The 24,904-nt window shown below is 39.0% G+C and overlaps 1 protein-coding gene across 1 annotated transcript in view; it reads left to right on the forward strand.

The window, feature by feature from the left end:
• The window catches only part of Cdc5 (cell division cycle protein 21), a 94,376-nt gene that overhangs the window by 17,245 nt on the left and 52,227 nt on the right, over positions 1 to 24,904 (forward strand). Inside the window, exons 4-10 of the mRNA XM_067152244.2 lie at positions 1,277 to 1,392; positions 1,560 to 1,772; positions 1,959 to 2,093; positions 3,288 to 3,627; positions 5,091 to 5,260; positions 5,348 to 5,516; positions 5,647 to 5,768. Of these exons, the coding sequence (XP_067008345.1) occupies positions 1,277 to 1,392; positions 1,560 to 1,772; positions 1,959 to 2,093; positions 3,288 to 3,627; positions 5,091 to 5,260; positions 5,348 to 5,516; positions 5,647 to 5,768 (1,265 nt within the window). The remainder of the gene's footprint in view (positions 1 to 1,276; positions 1,393 to 1,559; positions 1,773 to 1,958; positions 2,094 to 3,287; positions 3,628 to 5,090; positions 5,261 to 5,347; positions 5,517 to 5,646; positions 5,769 to 24,904) is intronic.

Here is a 24,904-nt window from a genome sequence, read left to right on the forward strand (position 1 = left end):
GGTTACAATAAATAGTATTGAATAGATGGAAACCTTCAGCTTTTGTTTAACATTATTCAGAGATTGACCAAAATAATTCTGAACTTTGCCCTATCAATGAACGTTAAAACAATTGGCTGCTTGAAGTTGGAAAAGGTCTTCAGGTAATAGACATCACAGATGACACTGCATTCCAGGAAATTGTTTGCAAAACTCTCTTCTCACTCTCCCAACAGATATGTGTTTTAAAAATCTACAGCACTTGAAAATACACTTTTTAACACTCAATTCAGAAGCCCTGAAACACACCCAATCAATTACTACTGTATAAGAAGAACTCTCTACATTGTACAGAAGGTTACTGCAGACTAGCTGAGACCCTGATATCTGTGGACAAGCTATATGGGTCAGGCAGCTCACACCATCCACTCCCCAGACACAGCACTGGGAATAACCAACAACTCGACTGAGGCTTGCATTGTATATGTCTGATGCTCACAAACAAGGAAGTAACATTTGGTTGCATAACTCCCTCTCTTGTAAAAATGCTCTAAAATGCTAATGTCATCTACTTAGGAAACTTTTTAATGACAGAGGAGCTGCATCACATGGTTGTAACTCGTAGTTAAGAGATGGCAATAGGTTGTGGAAAATGTCTATAACTCAGTTTGTTGCATTTTATGGCCCATAGTTCCCTCAATTTTGAAGCCTCTGTAGCTCAGGTGGCAGCACGCCGGCCTCTTACCGCTGGGTTCCATGGTTCAAATCTCGGTCACTCCATGTGAGATTTGTGCTGGACAAAGCAGAGGTGGGACAGGTTTTTTTCCAGGTACTCCAGTTTTCCCTGTCATTTTTCATTCCAATTTCATTTCATCTGCCAGTCATTAATCATTGCCCCAGATGAGTGTGATAGGCTTCGGCAGCCAGCACAAGTGGTGGTGGTGGTAGTAATTATTGTTTTAAGAGGAAGAACAACTGGACAACTGTCTTCTATATAACACTAATCTGAAAGAAAAAAATAGAATGGGTCTGTCACTTTGAAAGATGAATATATCAGCCAAAGAAAGACAAAGGTCACGAAGGTCGTGAAAATGAAAGACTTCCTAGGCTTCCATATGTAATACTGTTGGGGTTGGAAGAGAACGAGTTAAGGGAGGTTGGATAGGATAGACGAAAGTGAGAGCCGACCTATCCTTACCGCTAGATGGGGCCTCATTCATTCCATTCCTGATCCGGTTGAATGACTGGAAACAGGCTGTGATTTTTCATTTCTCTCAATTTTACTGTTGTGTTTCAGAATTGGAAATGTTGTCCGAAGCTCGGGCTCGACTTGCTAATACTCAAGGCAAGAAAGCCAAACGTAAAGCCAGAGAGAAGCAGTTAGAAGAAGCTAGGAGATTGGCAGCTTTGCAAGTAAGTTTTTATTTGTATATGGATTTTGAAATACCCTCCTCAGATGATTTCATGTATTTAGGAAATGTTTCACCTGATTATACTGCCCAGTTAATTATTACATTTCAACAAAAAGATTGTAATTTATATATGTAGACTTATTAAACATAATTTTCTACCTTGTTTAGAAAAGACGAGAATTACGAGCTGCCGGTATAGAGTTAGCAGCTCGTAAGAAAAAGAAACGTGGTGTGGATTACAACGCAGAGATTCCGTTTGAAAAGCGTCCAGCACCTGGATTTTATGATACAAGCAAGGAAGAAGTGGATCCGGCAGCACCTGACTTCTCTCGTCTAAGACAGCAACATCTGGATGGGGAGCTGCGCACCGAAAAGGAAGAGGTAAGGAAAAAGGAAATGCCAGCTTTCTGATTAAACTTGATTTCTCTTGCCTTAATGATTGATTTTATTATTGGAGGCTTTGTTTGCCATCTATCTCTGTGACTTCATTGAAACTGGAAATCACTCTCTTATAGAATAAAATGTGTTTGGACATATCTTTATAGTAGTTCCTCTTCTTTTTTTCAGCGTGAGAGACGGAAGGATAAACAGAAATTGAAACAACGTAAAGAAAATGATATACCTGTTGCAATGCTTCAGAATCAGGAACCTGCAAAGAAAAGGAGTAAATTGGTTTTACCAGAGCCTCAAATATCAGATCAGGTAATGCAATTTTGATATTATATTATGTAAAATAAGCCCTGGCAGTGAAGTGTATTGGAGTAACAAACTAGGATTGGATAATTAAATGATCATCACTTTTCATAGAAATCCTTAGACTGAAATAAGGAACATCCTGGTTTGATCTGCGCAATATATAGGTAGATTTTAGGACCCAGAATAGAAATGCTACAAAGAATAAGGATGGTTATTGAAAAAATAAAAATATTAGTAATAACACACACAGGAGTCTGATGTTGACACACAGTTGAACATCATTTGTGAGTGTCTGGAGAAAGAGGTATATGATATATGGGTTTTTAAACCTTAAAGTCATCTTGTACTATTCTTGAGCTGTATGAAGAACACATGACCTAGCAAGCTGGCCATATGGTTTGGGTCACATAGTTGTTAGCTTGCATTCCGGAGATGATGGGTTTGAACCCTACCTTCGGCAGCTCTGAAGATAGTTTTCCATGGTTTTCCATTTTCACACTAGGCAAATGCTGGGGTTGTACCTTAATTGAGACCACAGTTGATTCCTTCCCAGCCCTAGCCTTTTCCTATCCCATCTTTGCCATAAGACCTGTCTATGTCTGTGTGACAAAAAAAACATATGTATAAAAAGGAACACAGGTTTTGCTGGCCTGAAGTGTTTATGGTGTTAAAAGCAATGGGTCTGTGATTTAAATTAAAACAATATGTTAAATGAAATGCATAGGTATAAGATAATGTAGAAAGACAGGAAAAGGAACGTATGATAGGGCAAACACAATGACAGGTCAAGTCATATAACGATAGGAAAATGGACACATAATAGCACAAATACCATGACATGTCAATTTAGGAAGAGGGAGGAGTAGAAAGAGAAGACAAGACAAACTTGAAAATGCTAAAGGACAAGGACAATCCTCACATCTTCCTTCATAACTGCTATATTCACATAGATAGGCTCTCTCCTCTTCAGTCCCAGTTGTTCTACATTTAATTCTGCTCGGCCCCTAACAAGCTCATTTCTGTTTCCCAGCTTCACCAGGAAGTTAGGCACAAATGTTCATCGAGGGGCCATCTTGACAAATTTTTAGTCTTGATGTGGGAAGTGTAGGATAGGGAGGAAGCCGGATAAATACAGGAAATGGGGAAAAGCATAATATATATATCTTATAATAATTCTAATAATTTGATGTTCATTCATAGGAGCTACAGCAAGTTGTCAAACTAGGACGAGCAAGTGAGGCAGCAAGAGAGGTGGCTACTGAAGGTGGTCAACAACCATCTGATGCCTTGTTAGCTGACTACTCTCTCACTCCTGCTGGAGTGACAAGGACCCCACGAACCCCTGCTCCAACTACAGATAGAGTTCTGCAGGAAGCTCAGAATATGATGGCGCTCACCCATGTAGACACTCCATTAAAGGGTGGGCTTAACACTCCTCTTCAGAGCTCAGATTTCAGTGGAATCACTCCACAACGGGAAGTGGTGCAGACTCCAAATACAGTGCTAGCAACTCCATTCCGAAGTCAGCGCAGTGATGGAGGTATGTCCACATTTTTATTATTCTCTCTTCAGTATGATTGTAAGATTTCTTATAGTTGCATTTTCTTCACATGCCATTTCTTCTCAGAAGGTTGGCTGCCATCGCAGAGATTCTTGCTTTAGATGTTACAGCATGAAATAAGTCAATGGTTGAACAGTTGAATCAATTTTTCAGATTATCAATCCAAAAAATGCATCTTATTCTCCATCGTCTTTTATCTTGTATCTTCCCTTGAATGTCCAGCTGCAGTATATGATATTTCTCTCCTCGCATCACATGACTGGGATACTGCAGCTTTCTGATTTTGACTGTGTTTAATATTTCCTTTCTCTTTCCCATTTGCCCTCATAATTTGTGACATTATCTGTCCAGTTCATCTGCAGTATCCTTCTATACGTTCATAGTTCAAATGCCTCTTGTCTGTCGATTTCCCTTTCCATTAGGGTCCAGGTCTCAACTCCATAGAACAAGGTAGAGAAGACATAACATCTCAGAAGTCTGATTTTTAGATGTAAACTAAGGTCTCTGCTGCAGAACACCCTCCTCATTGCTTGGCAAATGCTGGACTTTTATTTCCTTGGTACAGTTCATAGTTGATCCTAAATACTTGTACTTTACTTGCTGTACTGTCTCTTCACTGATCATCAAACTCTGTTGGTGTTGCATTTGAGATACTACCATACATTGTTTCTTGCTCACATTGGTGACTTGGTTGGTCATTCGCTGTAAATCTTCTAGATGTTCTGCCAACAGCAATGTGTCTTCTGCAAATCTTAAGTTGTTGATTGTTTTACCATTAACTTTAATTCTTGCCATTTCTTCTGCTTGTATTATTTACTCTGAGTATAGGTTAAACAGGAGGGGAGACAGGACACAACTCTGTCTAAGGCCACGGCCGCTTCCTTCCAACTCCTAGGCCTTTCCTATCCCATCGTCGCCATAAGACCTATCTGTGTCGGTGCGACGTAAAGCCCCTAGCAAAAAAAAAAAAAAAAAAAAAAAAAGCCATATTTCATTACCACCACCAACGCCTTGCCTTCCTTTATTACAGCAGTCTGGTTGTAATAAATTTTGCTGATGATTCGAATGGACTTCATGTCCAAATTCTTCCTGTGCATTTGAATAAGACAGTCGTGACGAACTTTGTTCAAAGGTTTATTATAATTCAAAAGATATACACTGGTTGATTGACTTCTAAACATCTCTGTGCCAGCACATGAAGGTAAACATTGCTTCTCTTGTTTGTAACGCATTTCTGATACCAAATTGTGTTTCACTGATATCCTGTTCTAATTTTCTGAAGATTTTACAGTGGATAATTTTTAGGAATATTTTGAGTGTGGCTGATGGGTCTGACTGACTGGTGATCACTGCATGGGAATTAATAAAAAATCTTGTATGGTTTTGTATCTTTTTCTAATTCTACTTATAATTAATATTTCTTGCTTTTTCCTTCTTTGCAGTTCGTACACCTGGTTCATCTGTTGGTGGATTCAATACTCCAAGATCTGACATAGGAGGGGGTAGTGGTCGACCTAACCCAACTCCCGTTAGAGATAAGCTGAGTATTAACCCTGAGGATGGACTGGATGTAGGAGATACACCTCAAGCTTTCAGCAATTATCAGCGACAGGTATAAATTTGATTCAGTTAAAACATTGAAAAAAATTAATTAGATTGTAAACCAGATTGTCAGTTGGTTTGAATTATTTTTTTGCAGTTGAAAGAACAGCTTCGCCAAGGACTTGGTTCTCTGCCAGCACCTCGTAATGATTACGAGATTGTAGTACCAGAAGAAGAGGAAGCAGAAGTTGTACCTGAATCTGCAAATACTATAGAGGATCAGGCTGATTTAGATGCTAGATACACTGCAGAACTACGTGCTAAAAGTGAGTTGAAGTTCTGTTTATTCTTCTCTTGTCAGATTTGTCGTAATAGACTTTTATGTTTCTGTGCAGAATTCTCGATTTTTAATGAAGATTTAGTTAAGTAATATTAAGTACGGTTTTGTTATTTCAGGGGAACAGGAATTACGGAGCCGTTCTCAAGCTGTTCAGAGAGATTTACCTCGTCCTGTAGAAATCAACACTGCTGTTTTACGTCCTCCACATACTGACCCACCCCTTACAGAACTTCAAAAAGTAAGTATGCTGCAGGGAAGAAACCATAATTCTGGTACTTTGGTGTCTCCAAAAACTAAAAGTAGTTGGTGAGATGTAAACCCTGTAACATTATTAAACACACATTATTTTTCTCTGTTATGTCACTCAACTTGTCCTTTTTTTAAATTTCCTTCTGTGTGTTTTTATTTCTCACTCACTTTTTTCCTCCTTTTGTTATGTAATATAACTCTCAGAAATTTCATGACATGAAATCTAGCCAGCTTTCTACATTGGCCTAACTACCGACTCTCTTGACGAGTGATTCCTAAACTTTTGACACTTGCAGTGCCCGTTCACTGCCGATCATGTACTGACAGTGCCCTCATGGTAGTTACATCTTATAAGTCGGATATAAGCTAATTCTTGGATTTATTTTTGTGTATGTTACTACTTAAGGGAAAAGGCATTCTAGCTTCTATGTTTACTCTTAGGGGCAAAAGTTCCATATGGGTCGATGCCCTGAACAAATAGCATTTAAAAAAAATGTTTACTCTTCATTGTTGAATCTATTACCTTTTTAGAAAACACCATCAAGAGTTGGAATTTTATCATCATTTTAGACACAAAAACCACAATATTTTTATAAGGTTTTAACCCATTCGCATACCATTTAACTGAACTTATTTATGCCTTGATGTACCATTTATTTTCATTACTTTACATGATATTATCACCGACACTGAAAAAGCATGCTTTACAGCAACGTAATGAGAGGAAATATCCAAACCACTGTCAGATGTACTTTGTGAAGTCTTTATGAATATGGTAGGTCATAAAACAGTCATATTCGTGCATCGCCACCTTGCACCGGTGGCATTCAAATGAAGATTCCTTTCTCAGACACCGTGTCACACAGACTTTGTATCTATGTGATGGGATAACCTTCTTCGTTGTTGGGGGTATTTTGGTCAGAAAGTGTCCCCAGTGCCTCTCTTGAAGTCTGAGTGATGTATCCCCAGGGCTAGGATGCCTTATTTTGGATAGTCAGGCAAGGTCACACTGGCCAACAGCTGTTCGGCCAAATAGATCCGGAAGGTGGTAAAGCCTACTCGCTTCTTTTCAGGGTTGAGGAGGGGATGAATGATGTTGGAATTCAGAAGTGTCATGTCTAGCATGTAGAAGTATATTTTTTGTATCCTTTTACATACTTCCTCTTCAAAGGGTATGATGTGAGTCTCTGGTCATGGGAATCAACACCACCCTTTCCACAGTTGTAGTCAACAACAAGATTGGGTCTGAACGTCTTTTTTCCATCATACATTACCACTTCAAGGTAATCTGGCCTTTATTTCATCCACAGATACAGGAATCCAGTGTTCCTTTCCAAATGACATTATCCTATTTATATCCTCAGCAGCCAATACAAGACATTTACTTGCATAAGCATTTACCTCATTGGTTAGATGTTCCCGAAAAGTCTGCTGTTAAAAATTCGTTCACAACTTGTAGTTCGTTCGGGCATTGTCCTAGGTGTGTGGAGAATTATCTAACTGACCGTACCTGTTCGCTACACAGCTAAGGAGTTTGAGCCTCCATGGACGTTAACATACTCTTGCTATCTACTTAATATGGACTCCATGAAAGTAATAGTATAGTAGTCATGGTGATGTTTGATGCTGTTGTAGCAGAGGATGATTCTTTGTAAGAATAAATCAGTAACCTATGACATTTCAGTGTTCTTATGAAGTAAAACATTACATAATGGTGCCGAAACCCGTTTATGGAACGATCAGCGGCTAGAAAGACGCGGACAGACAACGGTAAGCAGCATCACGCAACATCGCCGTATCAACAAGAAACCAGCTAACCCAAGTAAGATCTCTACTTACATTCAATTTCTTAAGCAACGGATATACATTTGAAGGAATATACGTAATTATGTACATTACGAACAGACTCATTTGAAGTGTTACGAAACATCATTTGTACGTTTCAAAGTGCGTCGCAAAAACAGTGAATATTACAAGTGTGTAAAGCCTCTGTTGACAGGATCAGTACTATAACCAACACTTAAGATTTAACTGTCGTAAAAACATAATACGGAAACCCGGACTGTTTACGAATGCAGTGTAACTTCAGGTTGCAGTGAAATACCAATTACAGTACAGATATAGGTTAAGGACAGGAATACGGTAATGTCCATGTACGTAGTGTGTGTTATTTTCGTTAACGGTATTCGTGCATAATTCAGTTCAGTGAAACATGGAAAATACGAATATTAACGCACCTACTGCTCAGTTTACAGTTTCAAATGCAAACATTTTACAAACTGAAAGACGCATTCGAACAGCAACCAGATCGTCGGAAACTAGACTTGTTCAAAGACTACGAACAGCGATCGAAGATGGATATGATGACATCGAAATGGAAGTATTAGCGCAAAGATTACACGAACTACTACTAGATTTGAAAGAAATTCAGAAACGGATACAGGCGTTGCAGGAAGACGATGCGAACGAACGGGATGCAGAAGAGTGTGAAAACCGTCAAATAGAAGGCCGAAAACTAATTGCAATAGCAAACAAGAAGATCAAAGAAATTAGGTTTCCCCAGCAGCAATCAAACGCAAAGAATGACGCAACTATTCTTCAGTCTGCAATCGTGAGACCACGCTTACCTAAGCTTGAAATTAAACCTTTCATGGGCACCTTTTCAGACTGGCCAAGATTTTATCAGCAATTTGAATCAGCAATTCATAATAATTCGGCAATTACGCCAGTTGACAAACATCTGTATCTATGGAACTTGGTAGAAGGAGAAGCCAGACATCTCATCAGTGGGCTGAAAATGTCAGAGGAAAATTACAAGATCGCACTTCAGAAGCTGAAGGAACGCTTCGACAACATTAAATTACAGCAACAGGAACATATCGATTTCTTCCGTACCTTGAGAAAAAATTCAGATCCAACTACTACCGAGTTGAGAAGCATATATAACAGTTGCCAGATGAATATTGCAGCTCTTAAGGGACTTGGGTTTGATGCCTGCATGCTTGGTTCCTTTTTATCTGCAGATATTTTACGTGCCTTTCCAGATGAAACAAAATTCGCCTGGTACACTACGCAGGGCGATGATGGTAACTTGGATGCCCTGATGAATTTCCTGGACAAATGGGTACTCAGCAAAGAAAAATCAGAGAAGTTGAACGAGTTCAGTGACAGTTTAGGAGAACAGTTCTCTACAACAATGAATCTACACACCAGTCAATACAAGAAAGAAATAAAAAAGAGTAAGCATACTGAACAGCAAAATAATCCACCTAAACTAACGTACAGCGATGAAATAAAAACAAACCCAATACATGCGCCTTTTGCGATAGAAGAGGCCACTGGAGTAACGAATGCCATAAAATAGTCTCAGTTGCAGCCAGATCAGAAAAATTAAAGAAAGATGGACGATGCTTCATCTGTTTAGGCAAAAACCACAAAATGAAAGACTGTAGAAAGAAAGATCAGAAATGTCGAGTCTGTAATAACACAGGACATCATAAATCCATTTGCAAGTCATCCTTGGATACAATAACGGCAGTAACCACAGGGGAGTCACTTACGAAAGAAACAACTGTTACAGCTGTCCATACTGCAGAGACAAAGAATACACAATTGCATGAGATGTTCTTGAACACAGCTTTAGTATGGATTTCTGATCGCAACGGCAATCAGCATATGACAAAAATACTACTTGATGCCGGAAGTGAACGCAGTTATATCGTCAAAGATCTAACAGATAAACTAAACTTGGAAAACATTGGAAAAGAGTCCTTAATTATTTCAACGCTTGAACATCACGGTAAAGCAACAATACGCAACCGAGTACGATTTCAACTTACAGGAGCAGCCACGGGAACTGCAATCAAGATAGAAGCTTTAGAAGCTACACATACTTTTCAAGCTCTGAGACCAGTTCCAATGGATATTAGGCAACAATTCAGCAGTTTAAAATTTGCAGATGCTGATGAAATATCGAAGAACATCTCTATTGGAATATTAGTTGGCGCTGATTACCATGAACGTATCTTCCAAGATGACATCATCCGCTTATCAGACTCACTCACCATTCGCAGAAGTATTTTTGGTTGGATTCTATTTGGAAGTCGCACTGGGATTTCGATAAAAGAAACAAATTCATACTTCATTCACTCAGAAACAGACAACCTATTGAGGAGATTCTGGGAGCTAGAGAGCATCGGAATCAGGGATGATGAAACTCGCAAATTCACAGCCAAGGAACAGAAGATCTTGACAACAACCAATGAACAATTTGCGATAACTGAAAGACGGTGCACAGTATTCCTACCTTGGAAAAAGGATGAACCTAATCTACATGACAACAGGAATATTGCATTAAAGCGTTTCGATAGTTTGAAGAAGCGATTTGCAAGAGATAAGAAATACGAAGAACGATATGTACAAGCAATGCAGAAACACATTGAGAACGAACAAGTTGAATTCTGTAGTGAGGAATCACAAAGAGGAAAAACATTCTTCATGCCACATCATGCAGTAATTCGAGATGATCATGAAACAACCAAAGTGAGGATCGTATTTGACGCTTCTTCACATGAGAAAGGCGAATTGTCTTTGAACAGCAACTTAGAATCTGGCCCCAATCTGAATCCAGATTTAACAGCAACCTTACTTCGGTTACGAACGTTCAACAAATACATTGCAGCAGACGGGAATCAGAGCTTTTTACAGTTGATTCTGAATGAGAAAGACAGAGATTCCACTCGTTTTTTCTGGTTTAAAATGATTCGTTCAGAAGAAGGGTGGCTGAGAACCAATGAGACCACAATATACCGTTTCTGTCGACTCCCATTTGGGCTGACATGCAGCCCGTATTTGCTGGCAGCAACTTTAAGACAACTAGTAACGGTGATGAAAGACAAATATCCAAACGCATTAAGAATTCTAGAAGACAACGTGTATGTTGACGATCTAGCAGCAGGCGGAGACACGGATGAAGAATTGATAGACATTTATACAGAGATGAAAAATTGTTTCAATGAGATCAGCATTCCACTTTCCAAATGGTTATCAAACTCAATAACAATGAACCACGTGTGGCGAGAAACGAAAGAAGTGGTCCGCCAAAATACATCTATTTTAGGCATTCCAACTGATACGGATACAGATGAATTCTACTTCTCGTTCGAGAATACCGTAAGTACAGCAGCACTCATGCCCTGTACTAAAAGAGTTGTTCTGAAGACTGCAGCAAGAATTTACGATCCATTAGGCCTCCTATCACCAGCAACAATTACAGGAAAGATTATTTTCCAAGAAACTTGGCTGAGAAACCTCGACTGGGATGAGCTTTTGCCACATGATTTAGTTCAGAAGTGGAACCACTGGCTAGAAGGTTTAAAAAGCTTACACACAGTTAAAATTCCACGATGGATAGGATCTTGGATCAAGCAAGACCAGACCAGAGAACTGCACATTTTCAGTGATGCCAGCGAACGAACATATGGCGCAGCAGTTTACATCAAGACGACCATAAACGAACATGTCAGGATCGAATTAATCACAGCCAAAAATCGACTCGCACCAGTTCAGAAAATATCCTTACCACGACTAGAACTCATGGGAGCTATCATAGCAGTTCGTCTTTCGGAGTATGTCAAACGTGAACTACACTTGGAACTACACCACGTCCAATTTTGGACCGATTCAACCATTGTATTACACTGGATAAGAGGAAACGCGTCGGAATGGAACGTGTTCGTCTCGAACAGAATACATGAAATTCATCGAAGGTCACACCCAACACAGTGGCGTCATTGCCCCGGCAAGGAAAACCCTGCAGATCATATAACACGAGGGCTAACAGCAAATCAACTGCGTGAAAGTAACTCATGGTGGCATGGTCCAGACTGGCTTATAAAACCAGAAGAGTATTGGCCGAAATCAGTTGAAATATCACAAACAGAACTTGATAAAACAGGAATAGAACGAAAGAAAACAGTTTCCCATGCTACCGCAGCTAAACAGACAGAAGCGATTTTCGATATTACAAGATATAGCAGATTAACCAAAGTTCTCAGGATTACAGCATGGATTTGGCGATTTACACGAAATGCACGCTGTCAAGAAAAAACGTTAGGCCCACTACAATTAGACGAAATTCAAACTGCAAAGCTGTTTTGGATTAAACATTCGCAGAGAGAATCGTTCCCAGAAGAAATAGAAGCACTACAGAAAAGGTCAGAACTACCCAAGCAGTCCAAAATTAGAAACTTTTCTCCATTCATCAAACATGGCATTCTTAGAGTTGGTGGACGTTTACAATTTGCCGGCTTAGATGAAAACGAGCAACATCCCATTATTTTAAATGGTGACCACCATTTCACAAAACTGTTAGTAGAAGAGGAACATAAAACCCAATTCCATGTAGGAACTCGAATTTTATTGAGTATTTTAAGGACAGACTTTTGGATACTTAGAGGACGACAGATCATCAAGAAAATCATTAGACAGTGCTTACCGTGCAAAAAACTTAAAGCAAAGGCAGCTTCGGAAGTTGAACCCCCTCTTCCGGCAGAACGCGTAACTCCTAGCAGATCATTTGAGACCACTGGTGTGGACTTCGCAGGTCCGTTATATTCCAAGAATGGAGGCATATTACGGAAAAGATACATTGCATTGTTCACATGCGCTGTCACACGCGCTGTACACTTGGAGCTTGTGACAGATATGAGTACGGAGAAATTCATTCACGCCTTACAGCGATTTATTGGACGAAGAGGTTTATGTCGAACAATTTGGTCCGATAACGCACGAACATTTAAGAAAGCTGAAAGAGAACTTAGCACATTATGGGAAAATCTGAAAACAGAAGACATTGTGCATTTTTGAATGGTAAAAATATTCATTGGCAATATATAGTCGAACGCGCTGCTTGGTGGGGAGGATTCTGGGAGAGAATGGTACAGACAGTGAAAAGCTGTTTGAAGAAAGCCTTAGGAAGCAGGCGGTTCGATGATGAAGAAATTTACACAGTTCTCGTCGGAATTGAAGCAACAATCAACAGTAGACCCTTGACGTATGTGGAAAACGATCCTCAGCATCGTGCGCTGACACCAGCACATTTTCTTATTGGTGATAACACAACAAGGCTACCAGACAGAAAGACCAATGTTGAAGATAGTAACAAAACAAAGGAAGAAATGAATCAGATGTGGATAGAAAAACAGTCTGCACTGAACACATTTTGGAAGCAGTGGAGGAACGAGTATCTATTGGATCTAAATCGTTTCCATGAAGTTCAGCAACGGAACCAGAATCGTCCACTTCTTCAACATGGAGATCTGGCGCTACTAAGCGACGATAAACTACCAAGGCAAATTTGGAAGATAGCTAGAATCTCCAAACTCATCATGGGACGAGATGGGAAGATCAGGTCCTGTGAGCTGACTGACAAAGAGGGGAGAGTATTTCGAAGACCCATTCAACTGGTATATCCATTGGAGTTGAGCAACCGTGATACGGCTCAAGGTGGGGAGTGTGGAGAATTATCTAACTGACCGTACCTGTTCGCTACACAGCTAAGGAGTTTGAGCCTCCATGGACGTTAACATACTCTTGCTATCTACTTAATATGGACTCCATGAAAGTAATAGTATAGTAGTCATGGTGATGTTTGATGCTGTTGTAGCAGAGGATGATTCTTTGTAAGAATAAATCAGTAACCTATGACATTTCAGTGTTCTTATGAAGTAAAACATTACAAGGTGCCTTTGGAAAACACTATTTCACCACTTCCGATGCATGAATGATACACTGGAGTATTACTTACGTGCTCCCAGTTCCATTCCCTATCGTGTAAAACATGATTAGAAGCCGCTGGTGCAGCATCAGTTGTAGGCCTAAAATTCAGTGACATATTTGACGGCAAAACAGCACTTTGTTCACCCCTACCAGCGCTAAAGTTTCTATCACACAAACTACTTTCACTACTTTCCATATCCACTAAATTCTTCGTCGCTTATTTCTATATTAATGTCATTCTCTTCTAAAAATTCCCATATAATCGCTTCGTCACTCAACATGGAGGCAGCCATGATTTCGCTTATGATGATGTTGCTAAGATACTGGTTATTCTTTCCGCGAAATAACTACACAGACGTGTTTATCGAATACATCAATGGAATAAAACAGTGATTCCATCTGTCAAGAGGTTACCTTACTAATATCAAATCCTTTCACAAAGGAAGCCGGCTTGGAGTGGGTCCGGAAATAAACACTACACGCAGACGGAGAGATCCGTCTTTGTACCGGAGGGCAGTCGAGAGCCAGGACGGAGAGATCCGTCAAAGTACGTCAAGTGGTTAATGTGTGTGTTTTATTCACCTTGACCAATACTTCAACCCTAATTTCAATTTAAACGACATTTCTGAAAAACTCAATATCCTATTTGACTTCCGAATTCTTCTTCTCAAAAATTCTAAATTTCTGAACCCAAATTAAATTTTCCATGCCTTACAGTTCCTACCCACGTTTTCTACCTCCAGTAACCCACCCTAAACTACCCCTCCTTTATTTCCCTATCCTATCCTTTCCCATCATATTTTAACTTCCAATACTTTTTTTTTTTGCTATTTGCTTTACGTTGTACCGACACAGATATGTCTTATGGCGACGATGGAATAGGAAAGGCCTAGGAATTGGAAGGTAGCGGCTGTGGCCTTAATTAAGGTACAGCCCTGGCATTTGCCTGGTGTGAAAATGGGAAACCATGGAAAACCATCTTCAGGGCTGCCGACAGTGGGGCTCGAACCCACTATCTTCCTATTACTGGATACTGGCCGTACTTAAGCGACGGCAGCTATCGAGCTCGGTACTCCAATCCTTTTAATCTTATTTACTAATCCTCTTCCTTTATTAACTTATCTTTTCTTTTCTTTTCACCTCTCTTCTCAGGAAGAAAAAAAAGCACCCTACTTTCCGAATTGAACTCTATAGTAGTATAGTATAGTGCCACCTGCATTTTGGGTCTTTGCAACATTCAAATTTAAACTCATGCCTTGCGCTGCCTTGGACTACCTGAATTCTTATCTTCAAGAAGTAGCGCGCTGTGCATATGCGTCTTTCATTTGTTTCCAGTATGGCACTTTTAGCCATTTTTCTCTTCACAGTTGTTTTTTACGTCAACTGTTCTAAAGAATCTACAAGATCCTAGTTACATACTTCAATTATATTAAATTGTATTGTGTGTATATATATATATACATACATTTTCACAACCGAAACAATTACAGACTGGATCATTAAGCTATTCACCGAGTTCCGTCGGCATTTGAAAGCACAGTGCCGGACATTGAGTATGTTGCGCTGATCTTCAGGAGTTAACAGTTTGCTTCAATCAAGCGACTCGTCTTTGACTTCTACACAATAGGGAACATGCATGATCCGGGGTTTTAATTAAAAATACGGTAATCTGATTCAAAATTTCATGCAGAATTCAAAAATGTGATCAGAATGTACAAATAATAGCTCCAAACATGATAAAAATCTATATATATAAAATAAGAGTTTTGTCTGTACATTGCTCAGAATTTGAAAATAATGGTATTTCTGTATCGGTCATGCCCATACTAATAAGAAAATGCACTTTTTGCTTTTCCGTAATTTCTGTCTGTCTGTCTGTCTGTCTGTATGTATGTACACGCATCACGAGAAAACGGTTGAAGAGAATTTAATGACAATCGGTATGTGAAGTCGGGGGATGAGCCTCTACAACCTAGGCTATAAATCATTTTACTCACGCTGAGTGAAATGGTAGTTTAGGGGAAGGCCTAAAATTGAATTCTCAACCATTTATGTTAATAGTGGTCTAATGAAAATCGGTATGTGAAGTCGGGGGATGAGCCTCTACAATCTAGGCTATAAATCATTTTACTCACGCTGAGTGAAATGGTAGTTTAGGGGAAGGCCTAAAATTGAATTCTCAACTATTTATGTTAATAGTGGTCTAATGAAAATCGGTATGTGAAGTCGGGGGATGAGCCTCTACAATCTAGGCTATAAATCATTTTACTCACGCTGAGTGAAATGGTAGTTTAGGGGAACGCCTAAAATTTAATTCTCAAATATTGTTGTTATTAGTAGTCCTATCTTGATGAAAATCGGTATGCAATGTCAGGAAATAAGTCGCTATAGTCTAGGCTGTAAATTATTTTATTCATGGCGAGTGAAATGGTAGTTTAGGGGAAGGCCTAAAATATAATTCTCAAATATTTCTTATTAGAGGTGTAATCGATGAATGCTACATAACTAAGGTTATATAGTATTAAATTTCCTATCATTCATGTCTTACACATTGTTACCGTACTGGCTAAGATCACAAAGATATTCGTGATTTGGATTTTTGTAACTAAGTCCATATCAGCGCCGAGTAACGAGAAAATAGGTAAACAGTATTTAATGAAAATCGGTATGTTAAGTCGGAGAATAAGAAACTACAGTTTACGGTATAAAATATTTTACAAATCGCATAGTCGAAAGAAAACTAAATGTGAAGGCCTACAATATAGAAAGCTCATAACATTGATCAACAATACCATTACATTGACCATTGTTTGTCGTGACGTGCTTTGTGTCTTCTGTTGCCCCTCATCTCCGGTAGATAGGATTACTGCTACGTACAGAGAGTTTTATTTGATTTACGTCACACCGACGTTTTATGGCGACGATGGGATAGGAAAGGGCTAGGAGTGCCTTAGGCCTTAATTAAGGTACAGGCCCAGCATTTGACTGGTGTGAAAGTGGGAAACCACAGAATACCATCTTCAGCACTGCCGACAATGGGGTTCGAATGCACTATCTCTCGGATGCAAGCTCACAGCTGCGCACCGCTAACTACACGGTCAACTCGCCCAGTGGTACAGAGTTTAACAGCCTGCCTGAATATTGATGGGAAGTAGCATGCCATTCCCCTGATTTATAAATTTTCTGATACTACTGGTACGTAACACACTGGATCATCATAGCATTCGGGCTATTCAATCCCTACCCTGAGGCACTGATTGGAATGAACAGTGTGCATATTTAACGGAATAATGTCAGATGAGTGTTCATGGCAATCTGCGGCCTGGTCACCTCAACTCTGGAACTTTGGACCGCAATCTAACCGCAGCACTGTTCGTTAAAAGTGATAAAACGTGCGGCTTTCCATTTGATCGAGTATTTTATATGATATCATTGCTTTTAATCGCTACATTCATACTTACGTTTTTGTAATGACCTATGTTGATTTCAATTAGGAAAACCACAAAATCAGTCTTTCTGAGAATCCCGTAGCGAAGCACGGGTATATCAGCTAGTCTAAATTAAAGTACGAAAATGTCACGTGACGCAAGTACACGATCTCATTGGTCTGACGTCATCATACAGGTTGACTGAATTAGCAGACAAAATAACACATAGTGTGCTGTGAGAAGCAGGATACACTTTGCGTATTTCTACTTTATGTTAGTGTCTGGTATAGTTAAATTCGAGGTCTATACATTGGATAATAATCTGAGTGGTATATTTTAGACTTAAAATGAATGCTGTGCAGACAGCGAGGCAGAAAACTTATAAATGGTGTATAGTTCCGATGTCCAATAGAACATCGAATACCATCCCAAACAAATTGTTTATAAATGTTCCAAAGACGCTAAAACTAGGGAAAAATGGATTTTGGCGAGCCGGAGAAGTGCTGGTGATATATCGAAAAAGTCTACAGTTTATTTTTTGAAGATCATTTTAACGTAAGTTGAATTTGTTTGAATTTTCAATCACTTTACCATGTCAGCTGTTCTAGTGGTAAAACTTTGAATTTTAATGTATGATGCTTTAATTAAATGCTTCAATTACATCTTGGAATATGAAAGTAATAAATAGTGCACGAATTAATGCTGATTATTAAAGTATTCTCCAAACCTAACCTAAGTTTTGGGTGACCCATGTCTAGGTAATAAATTGGGTTATGAACCATACTGACAGCTCTAATTATACCAATTTATTTTGGCATGCAAAAGTTATTTATGTCTTCATTGAAGAGCTTACATTTGTAAAGAAATTTAGGCTATTGCTAAATACTATATAATATAACCAAAATAGGCCTGTACATCATGGAAAAAAAACAACGTGAATTTAACAAATGTATATCTCTGCACAAATCTAATGCTTGTCTGTTGGGGTCTTACAAGTTAACAATGCTCAGTTATAATAATCATCATAATATTAATGAAATAAATAACACAATTGCACACAATTTATTACCTAGACATGGGTCACCCAAAACTTAGGTTAGGTTTGGAGAATACTTTAATAATCAGCATTAATTCGTGCACTATTTATTACTTTCATATTCCAAGATGTAATTGAAGCATTTAATTAAAGCATCATACATTAAAATTCAAAGTTTTAGGTTATACAAGCAAAGTCAATAAACCGAAGGTTAAAAATACCGGGCGAGTTGGCCGTGCGGTTAGGAGCACGCAGCTGTGAGCTTGCATCCGTGAGATAGTGGGTTCGAACCCCACTATCGGCAGCCCTAAAGATGGTTTTCCGTGGTTTCCTATTTTCACACAAGTCAAATGCTGGGGCTGTACCTTAATTAAGGCCACGGCCGCTTCCTTCCCATTCCTAGGCCTTTCCTGTCCCATGGTCACCATAAGACCTATCTGTGACGGTGCGACGTAAAGCAAATAGCAAAAACAACAAGTAAGTCACAGCACCCAAAGACATTCCTGTATTGAACTACTAAAATGTCACCAAGAGACTTTTCTTGGGTGATATGCTCAGCTTGTTAAAAGCCAAATGTAATTAATGTTATTGGCTCTACACCCTGCTAACTACTTCTATGGTTTTCGGAGACGCCGATGTGCAGGAATGTAGTCCTGCAGGAGTTCTTTTACGTGCCAGTAAATCTACCGACACGAGGCTGACGTATTTGAGCCCTTTCAACTACCACCGGACTGAACCAGGATCAAACCTGCCAAGTTAGGGACCGAGCTCGATAGCTGTAGTCGCTTAAGTGCGGCCAGTATCCAGTATTCGGGAGATAGTAGGTTCGAAACCCACTGTCGGCAGCCCTGAAAATGGTTTTCTGTGGTTTCCCATTTTCACACCAGGCAAATGCTGGGGCTGTACCTTAATTAAGGCCACGACCGCTTCCTTCCCACTCCTAGCCCTTTCCTGTCCCATCGTCGCCGTGAGCTATCAGTGTTGGTGCGACGTAAAACAACTAGCAAAAAAGTAGCCAAGTTGCGGTCAGAAGGCGAGCACCTCAACCGTCTGAACCACTCAGCCCGACTTGTGAAAACTAGATGAAGTCATATTTATCTTTATCTATATCATGTTTGACTTTTCCCCTCCACCAAGATATTGAATGTTTCTCTTTCATGGGCCCCGGAAGTGGATAGGCCAGTTGCCCCAACCATAAATATATATTTTTTCGGGAATGATAGATTATGGACCTATAGTACTATGATCTTTCTTTCTTTCTTTCTTAATCACTTTATCTGTCAGGGTTGGTTTTTCCCTCGGACTCAGCGAAGGATTTCACCTCTACCGCTTCAAGGGCAGTGTGCTGGAGCGTGAGACTTTGGGGTATGGTGATAGGCTACAACTGGTGAGGAGGGCCATTACCTCGCCCAGGCGGCCTCACCTGCTATGCTCAACAGGGGCCTTGTTGGAGGATGGGAAGATCGGAAGGGATAGACAAGGAAGAGGGAAGGAAATGGCCGTGGCCTTAGGTGCCTGGAGGAGAAGTGGGAAAATACGAAAAACCACTTCGAGGATGGCTGAGGTGGGATTCGAAACCCCTCTACACAGTTGACCTCCCGAGGCTGAGTAGACACTGTTCCAGCCCTCATACTATTTGTTTTCAACTTTCATGGCAGAGCCAGGGATCGAAACCGGGCCTTGGGTGGTGGCATCTAATCACATTAACCACTACACCACAGAGGCAGACTAGTACTATAATGCTACCTATATGTTTATATTAGTGCTGAAATCCAATTTCTTACTTTACTAATGCTGAAAGCCCGAAAATGTAATGCTATTCTTTAATATGGGAATCAGTCTAGAAGGAAATATTGAAAGTGATGTGATTTCTATCCAGGTTCGTTGTTATCCTAATACTATGCGTTACAATACATTGCACGTATATAAAAGATGCCACTTACAAACTTGCTTTTTATCCCAAATTTCTGCAGCCACAAAAGTCACCATTTTTCAAGAATGATGACATCTACACATGGTAGATTGTCTGACTGTGCTGTTTTGAACCTTTCTTCTGTCATTTTGAAGTTATTCGCGATCACGAATAATAAACAATCGGCTTTTAGTAACGGCTTATGTACAATGGCTGGTAGAGGTGCATGCGGTACTGGATCATGACGTCACAGCGCGCCGCTTACGTCAGAGGCCGTTTCACTCGCCTTGCGGAAAGGCACTTTTAAATATTTTTTTAATGGTAGAAAACAAAGCAACTTACTACAATGTAATACATTTATGAACTATTTCATTGGTGTACTTTTCAAAAAAATTATTTTTGAAAATTATGCATGTTCCCTATTTTGGGACTTCATATTTATTAAATTGTGTTGTGACCTCGCGCCTGATAGTATATGCAGGCTGGCTCACTCAACTATTTACCTCTTCTCGTAAACATTTTGAGACAGAGTGCCGAACTTTGCGTGTGTTGTGCTACTATTCAGAAGATTGCGCCTTAGGCCTGCTTCATAAAAGTGACGGACCTTCCCATTCTTCTAGATTTTACGATTTAAAATCGTGCAGTGCTAATCCCCATTATCTTATATTGCTTCTTCAACTGTTTTTGTGAAAGACTCATCCTTTAATTTCTTATTTACCTATGCATTGTTTTTGCATTTTATTCGACTGATGATGACCCAGATTGGGGTCGAAACCGGTACCACTTCCACTTATAATTAAATAAGAATGTAGCACTACATTTCTTATTTACTTGTATTGAGTAGGTTGAACTACATTATTTGTTACTAGCTGATGTACCCGTGCTTCGCTACGGGATTCACAGAAAGACTGCCTTGTGGTTTTCCTAATTGAAGTCAACATATTTCATTACAAACATGCAAGTAGGAGAGTAGCGATTAAAAGCTATGTTATCTTACAAAATAGTCTATCAAACGAAAAACCGCACATTTTCTCACTTTTAACGAACAGTACTACGTTAATACCAATATAAATGGTCCGTTATTGGACATTATAAATTTTCCAGCTAACTCATTCTTGGTTGCCAGCGTTTCGCCCCCGTGTGCTAGGCTGGGCTCATCAGTTGGTACCTAGCACACCTACCAAGACGCTGGCTAGTGCATACCGTGGAGGCCACTGCGTAGGCTAATTGTAACCACCGGCAGTGCCAATGCACTATGAGAGACTTTGTCTCATTACCAAAAATTGATGCCTGCTTGGCCATCAGATGATATAGATGTTGATTCCCATAGGGAATCTGAAACACTTGTTCCGAATGAGTAAATTTATAATACCAATATAAATGGTCCGTTATTGGACATTATAAATTTTCCAGCTAACTCATTCTTGGTTGCCAGCTTTTCGTCCCCGTGTGCTAGGCTGGGCTCATCAGTTGGTACCTAGCACACCTACCAAGACGCTGGCTAGTGCATACCGTGGAGGCCACTGCGTAGGCTAATTGTAACCACCGGCAGTGCCAATGAGACCATTTATATTGTTATTGTAAATTTACTCATTTGGAACAAGTGTTTCAGATTTCCTATGGGAATCAACATCTATATCAGTACTACATTGCCGATCTAACAATCCAAAGTTCCAGACCTGGAATGTCGAAGCCGCAGACAGCTGTGAACACTCGTTTGCCATTATTCTGTTAAATATGCACACTGCTCATTCCAGTCTGTGCCTCAGAGTAGGGATCGAATAGCTCGAATGGTATGATGAAACAGTTTGTACGTACCCGTAGTATCAGAACATTTATGAACCAGAGGAATGGCATGCTTAAGAAGAAAGTTATCTAACTCCTCAGCTACTTCCCGCCAATATTCAGGCAGGCTGTTATACGCGGTACAACCGGGCGAGTTGTCCGTGCAGTTAGGGACACGCAGCTGTGAGTTTGCCTTCCAGGAGGTGGTGGGTTCGAAAACCACTGTCGATAGCCCTAAAGATGGTTTTTCGTGGTCTCCCATTTTTACACCATGCAAATACTGGGGCTGTACCGTAATTAACGCCAGGACTGCCTCCTTTCCACTCCTAGCCCTTTCCTATCCCATTGTCGCCATAATACCTATCTGTGTCGGTGCGACGTCAAGCAAATTAAAAAAATACTCGGTATACAGCATCGGTATATCCCATCTATCGGACATGACTGGCAACAGAAGACACAAAACACATCACAACAAACAATGGTCAATGTAATGTTATTGTTGTTCAGTGTTATGAGTTTTCTGTATTGTAGGCCTTCACATTTAGTTTTCTTTCGACTGTGATATTAGGGTGCCTTATGAAATTGTTTATAGTGTAGACTCTAGTTTCTTATTCCCCAACTCTATAAACCGATTTTCATTAAATTCTGTTTACCCATTTTCTCGTGGCTCGGCGTTGATCTGGGCTTAACAACAAAAATCCAAATTCGCGAAAATCTCTGTTATCATGGTCGGTACGGTAAATATGTGTAAGACATGAATGATCAGAAATGTAATACTATATAACTTCAGCAATGTAGTATTTGTCGGTAGGACCACTAATAATACATTTATTTGAGAATTAAATTTTAGGCCGTCCCTTAAATTACCATTCCACTCAGCGTGAACAAAATTATTTATGTCCTAGATTATAGCGACTTATTTCCCAACTTTGCATACCGATTTTCATTAAGATAGGATCACTAATAACATAAATATTTGAGAATTAAATTTTAGGCCTTCCCCTAAACTACCATTTCTCTCAGCGTGAATAAGATTATTTATGGCCTAGATTGTAGGAACTTATTCCCGGACACTACATACCGATTTTCATTAAATTCTCTAACCGTTTTCTCGTGATGCGTGTACATACATACAAACAGACATTAGGGAACATGAAAAAGTGCATTTCCTTGCTACTTTGGACATGACAGATACAGAAATACCATCCTTTTTAAATTCTGAGCAATGTACCGACAATACTCTAATTTTATATACATAGAATTATGAACCAGAGGAATGGCATGCTAAAGAAGAAAGTTTTCTAAATCCCTGGCTATTTTCCGCCAGTAATTAGTCAGGCTATTATACTCGGTACGCACCAGTAATCCCATCTATCGGAGTTGAGAGGCAGCATAAGAGACAAGAACACCGCCACAAACAATGGTCAATGTAATGTTATTGTTCACCAATGTTATGCGCTTTCGATATTGTAGGCCTTCACATTTAGTTTTCTTCCGACTCTGCAATACCACTCCCATCATAGTCGGTATGGTAAAACTGAATAAAATATACATGATCGGAAACTGTATTCTCTGTAACTTTTGTTATGTAGTACTTTTCGATAGGACCAATAACATAGGTATTTAAAAAATAAATTTTAGGTGCCTTCTCCTAAACTACATTTTAATCCAGTTTGAATAAAATTGTTTATAGCTTAGACTGTAGTTTCTTATTCCCCGTCTCTATATACCGATTTTCATTTAATTCTGTTAACCCATTTTCTCGTGGCTCGGAGTTTATATGGACTTAGCAACAAAAATACAAATTCATGAATATCTGTATTATCATAGCCGGTACGGTAAAAATATATAACATCATTAGTCAGAAATTTAATTCTATATAACTTTCGTTATGTAGTATTTATCAATACGATCACTAATAATATAAATATTTGAGAATTAAATTTTACGTCTTCCCCACACTACCATTTCACTGAGTGAGCATACAACTATGTATAGCCTAGATTTTAATGGCTCATTCTCCGACTTTGCATACAAATTTTTAATGAGATTTGACCAATAATAACGTCCTTCCCCTAAACTACCATTTTACTCAGCGTGAACAAAATTATTTATAGCCTAGATTGTATAAACTTATTTCCCAAATTTTCATACTAGTTTTCATTAAGATAGAACCACTAATAACATAAATATTTGAAAATTAAATTTTAGGCCTTCCCCTAAACTACCATTTCAATCAGCGTGAATAAAATTAATTATGGCCTAGATTGTAGCGACTTATTCCCCGACTTTGCATACCGATTTTTATTAAATTCTCTTCAGCCGTTTTCTAGTGATGCGTGTACATACAGACAGAAATTAGGGAAAAGTAAAAATTGCATTTCCTTGTTACTGTGGATATGACCGATAACGAAATATAATTCTTTTCAAATTCTGAGCAATGTACAGACAAAACTCTTATTTTATATATATAGATTACATTTTAATTGTGATACAGTTCAATATGGAACATCATGAAATTTTTATCTTTAAATGCACAAGCTAAGCTAAACATAAATAAAGCCTTCTCTTATATGGGCCTAAAGATCAAGATTGCTAAATTAGGAAAAGATATAGACTTCCTAAAACAATGCATTTCCTATAACCTTACTCCTAAATTTCTTCAAAGTTGTGTCAGAAAAACCCATTCTTCTCCTCAGACGTTAAAAACCCAAAGAATAACCAACAAAATTTGGTAGAAAAATGAAATCCGTTTCTTATACAAGAAAAAATAATTTTTAAATAACAGATTATATGAAACACACCTAGAAATTGCTAATCCTCTCCTAAGTGCACAATGGAACCTCTTCATAACTCAAGTTGATAATAAATTATTTCATGAATTATCAATTAAGTAACAAACCCTTGAGAAAAACTCAACATTCTAAAGAACAATTCTCCTTCACATTAATATCATATCAAGAACATTAACACACCTTCCATAACCATGGAACAATTCCATCCTCCCATTGTAAATTTATCTGAAACAACTCTGAGTGAAGATGAAAACTTAATTCCTTCTAAGGGCCTCAAACACAATTGGCCCAACCTCAGTACTCTCAATATAGCCACCAATTTAATAATTGAATCTGAAATAGCCATTAATAAATTGCCGACAGAAGAACAAGATAAGTAAACTCTTTCAA

This window comes from Anabrus simplex, chromosome 8 (assembly GCF_040414725.1).
Source record: "Anabrus simplex isolate iqAnaSimp1 chromosome 8, ASM4041472v1, whole genome shotgun sequence".
Lineage (NCBI taxonomy): Eukaryota > Metazoa > Arthropoda > Insecta > Orthoptera > Tettigoniidae > Anabrus > Anabrus simplex.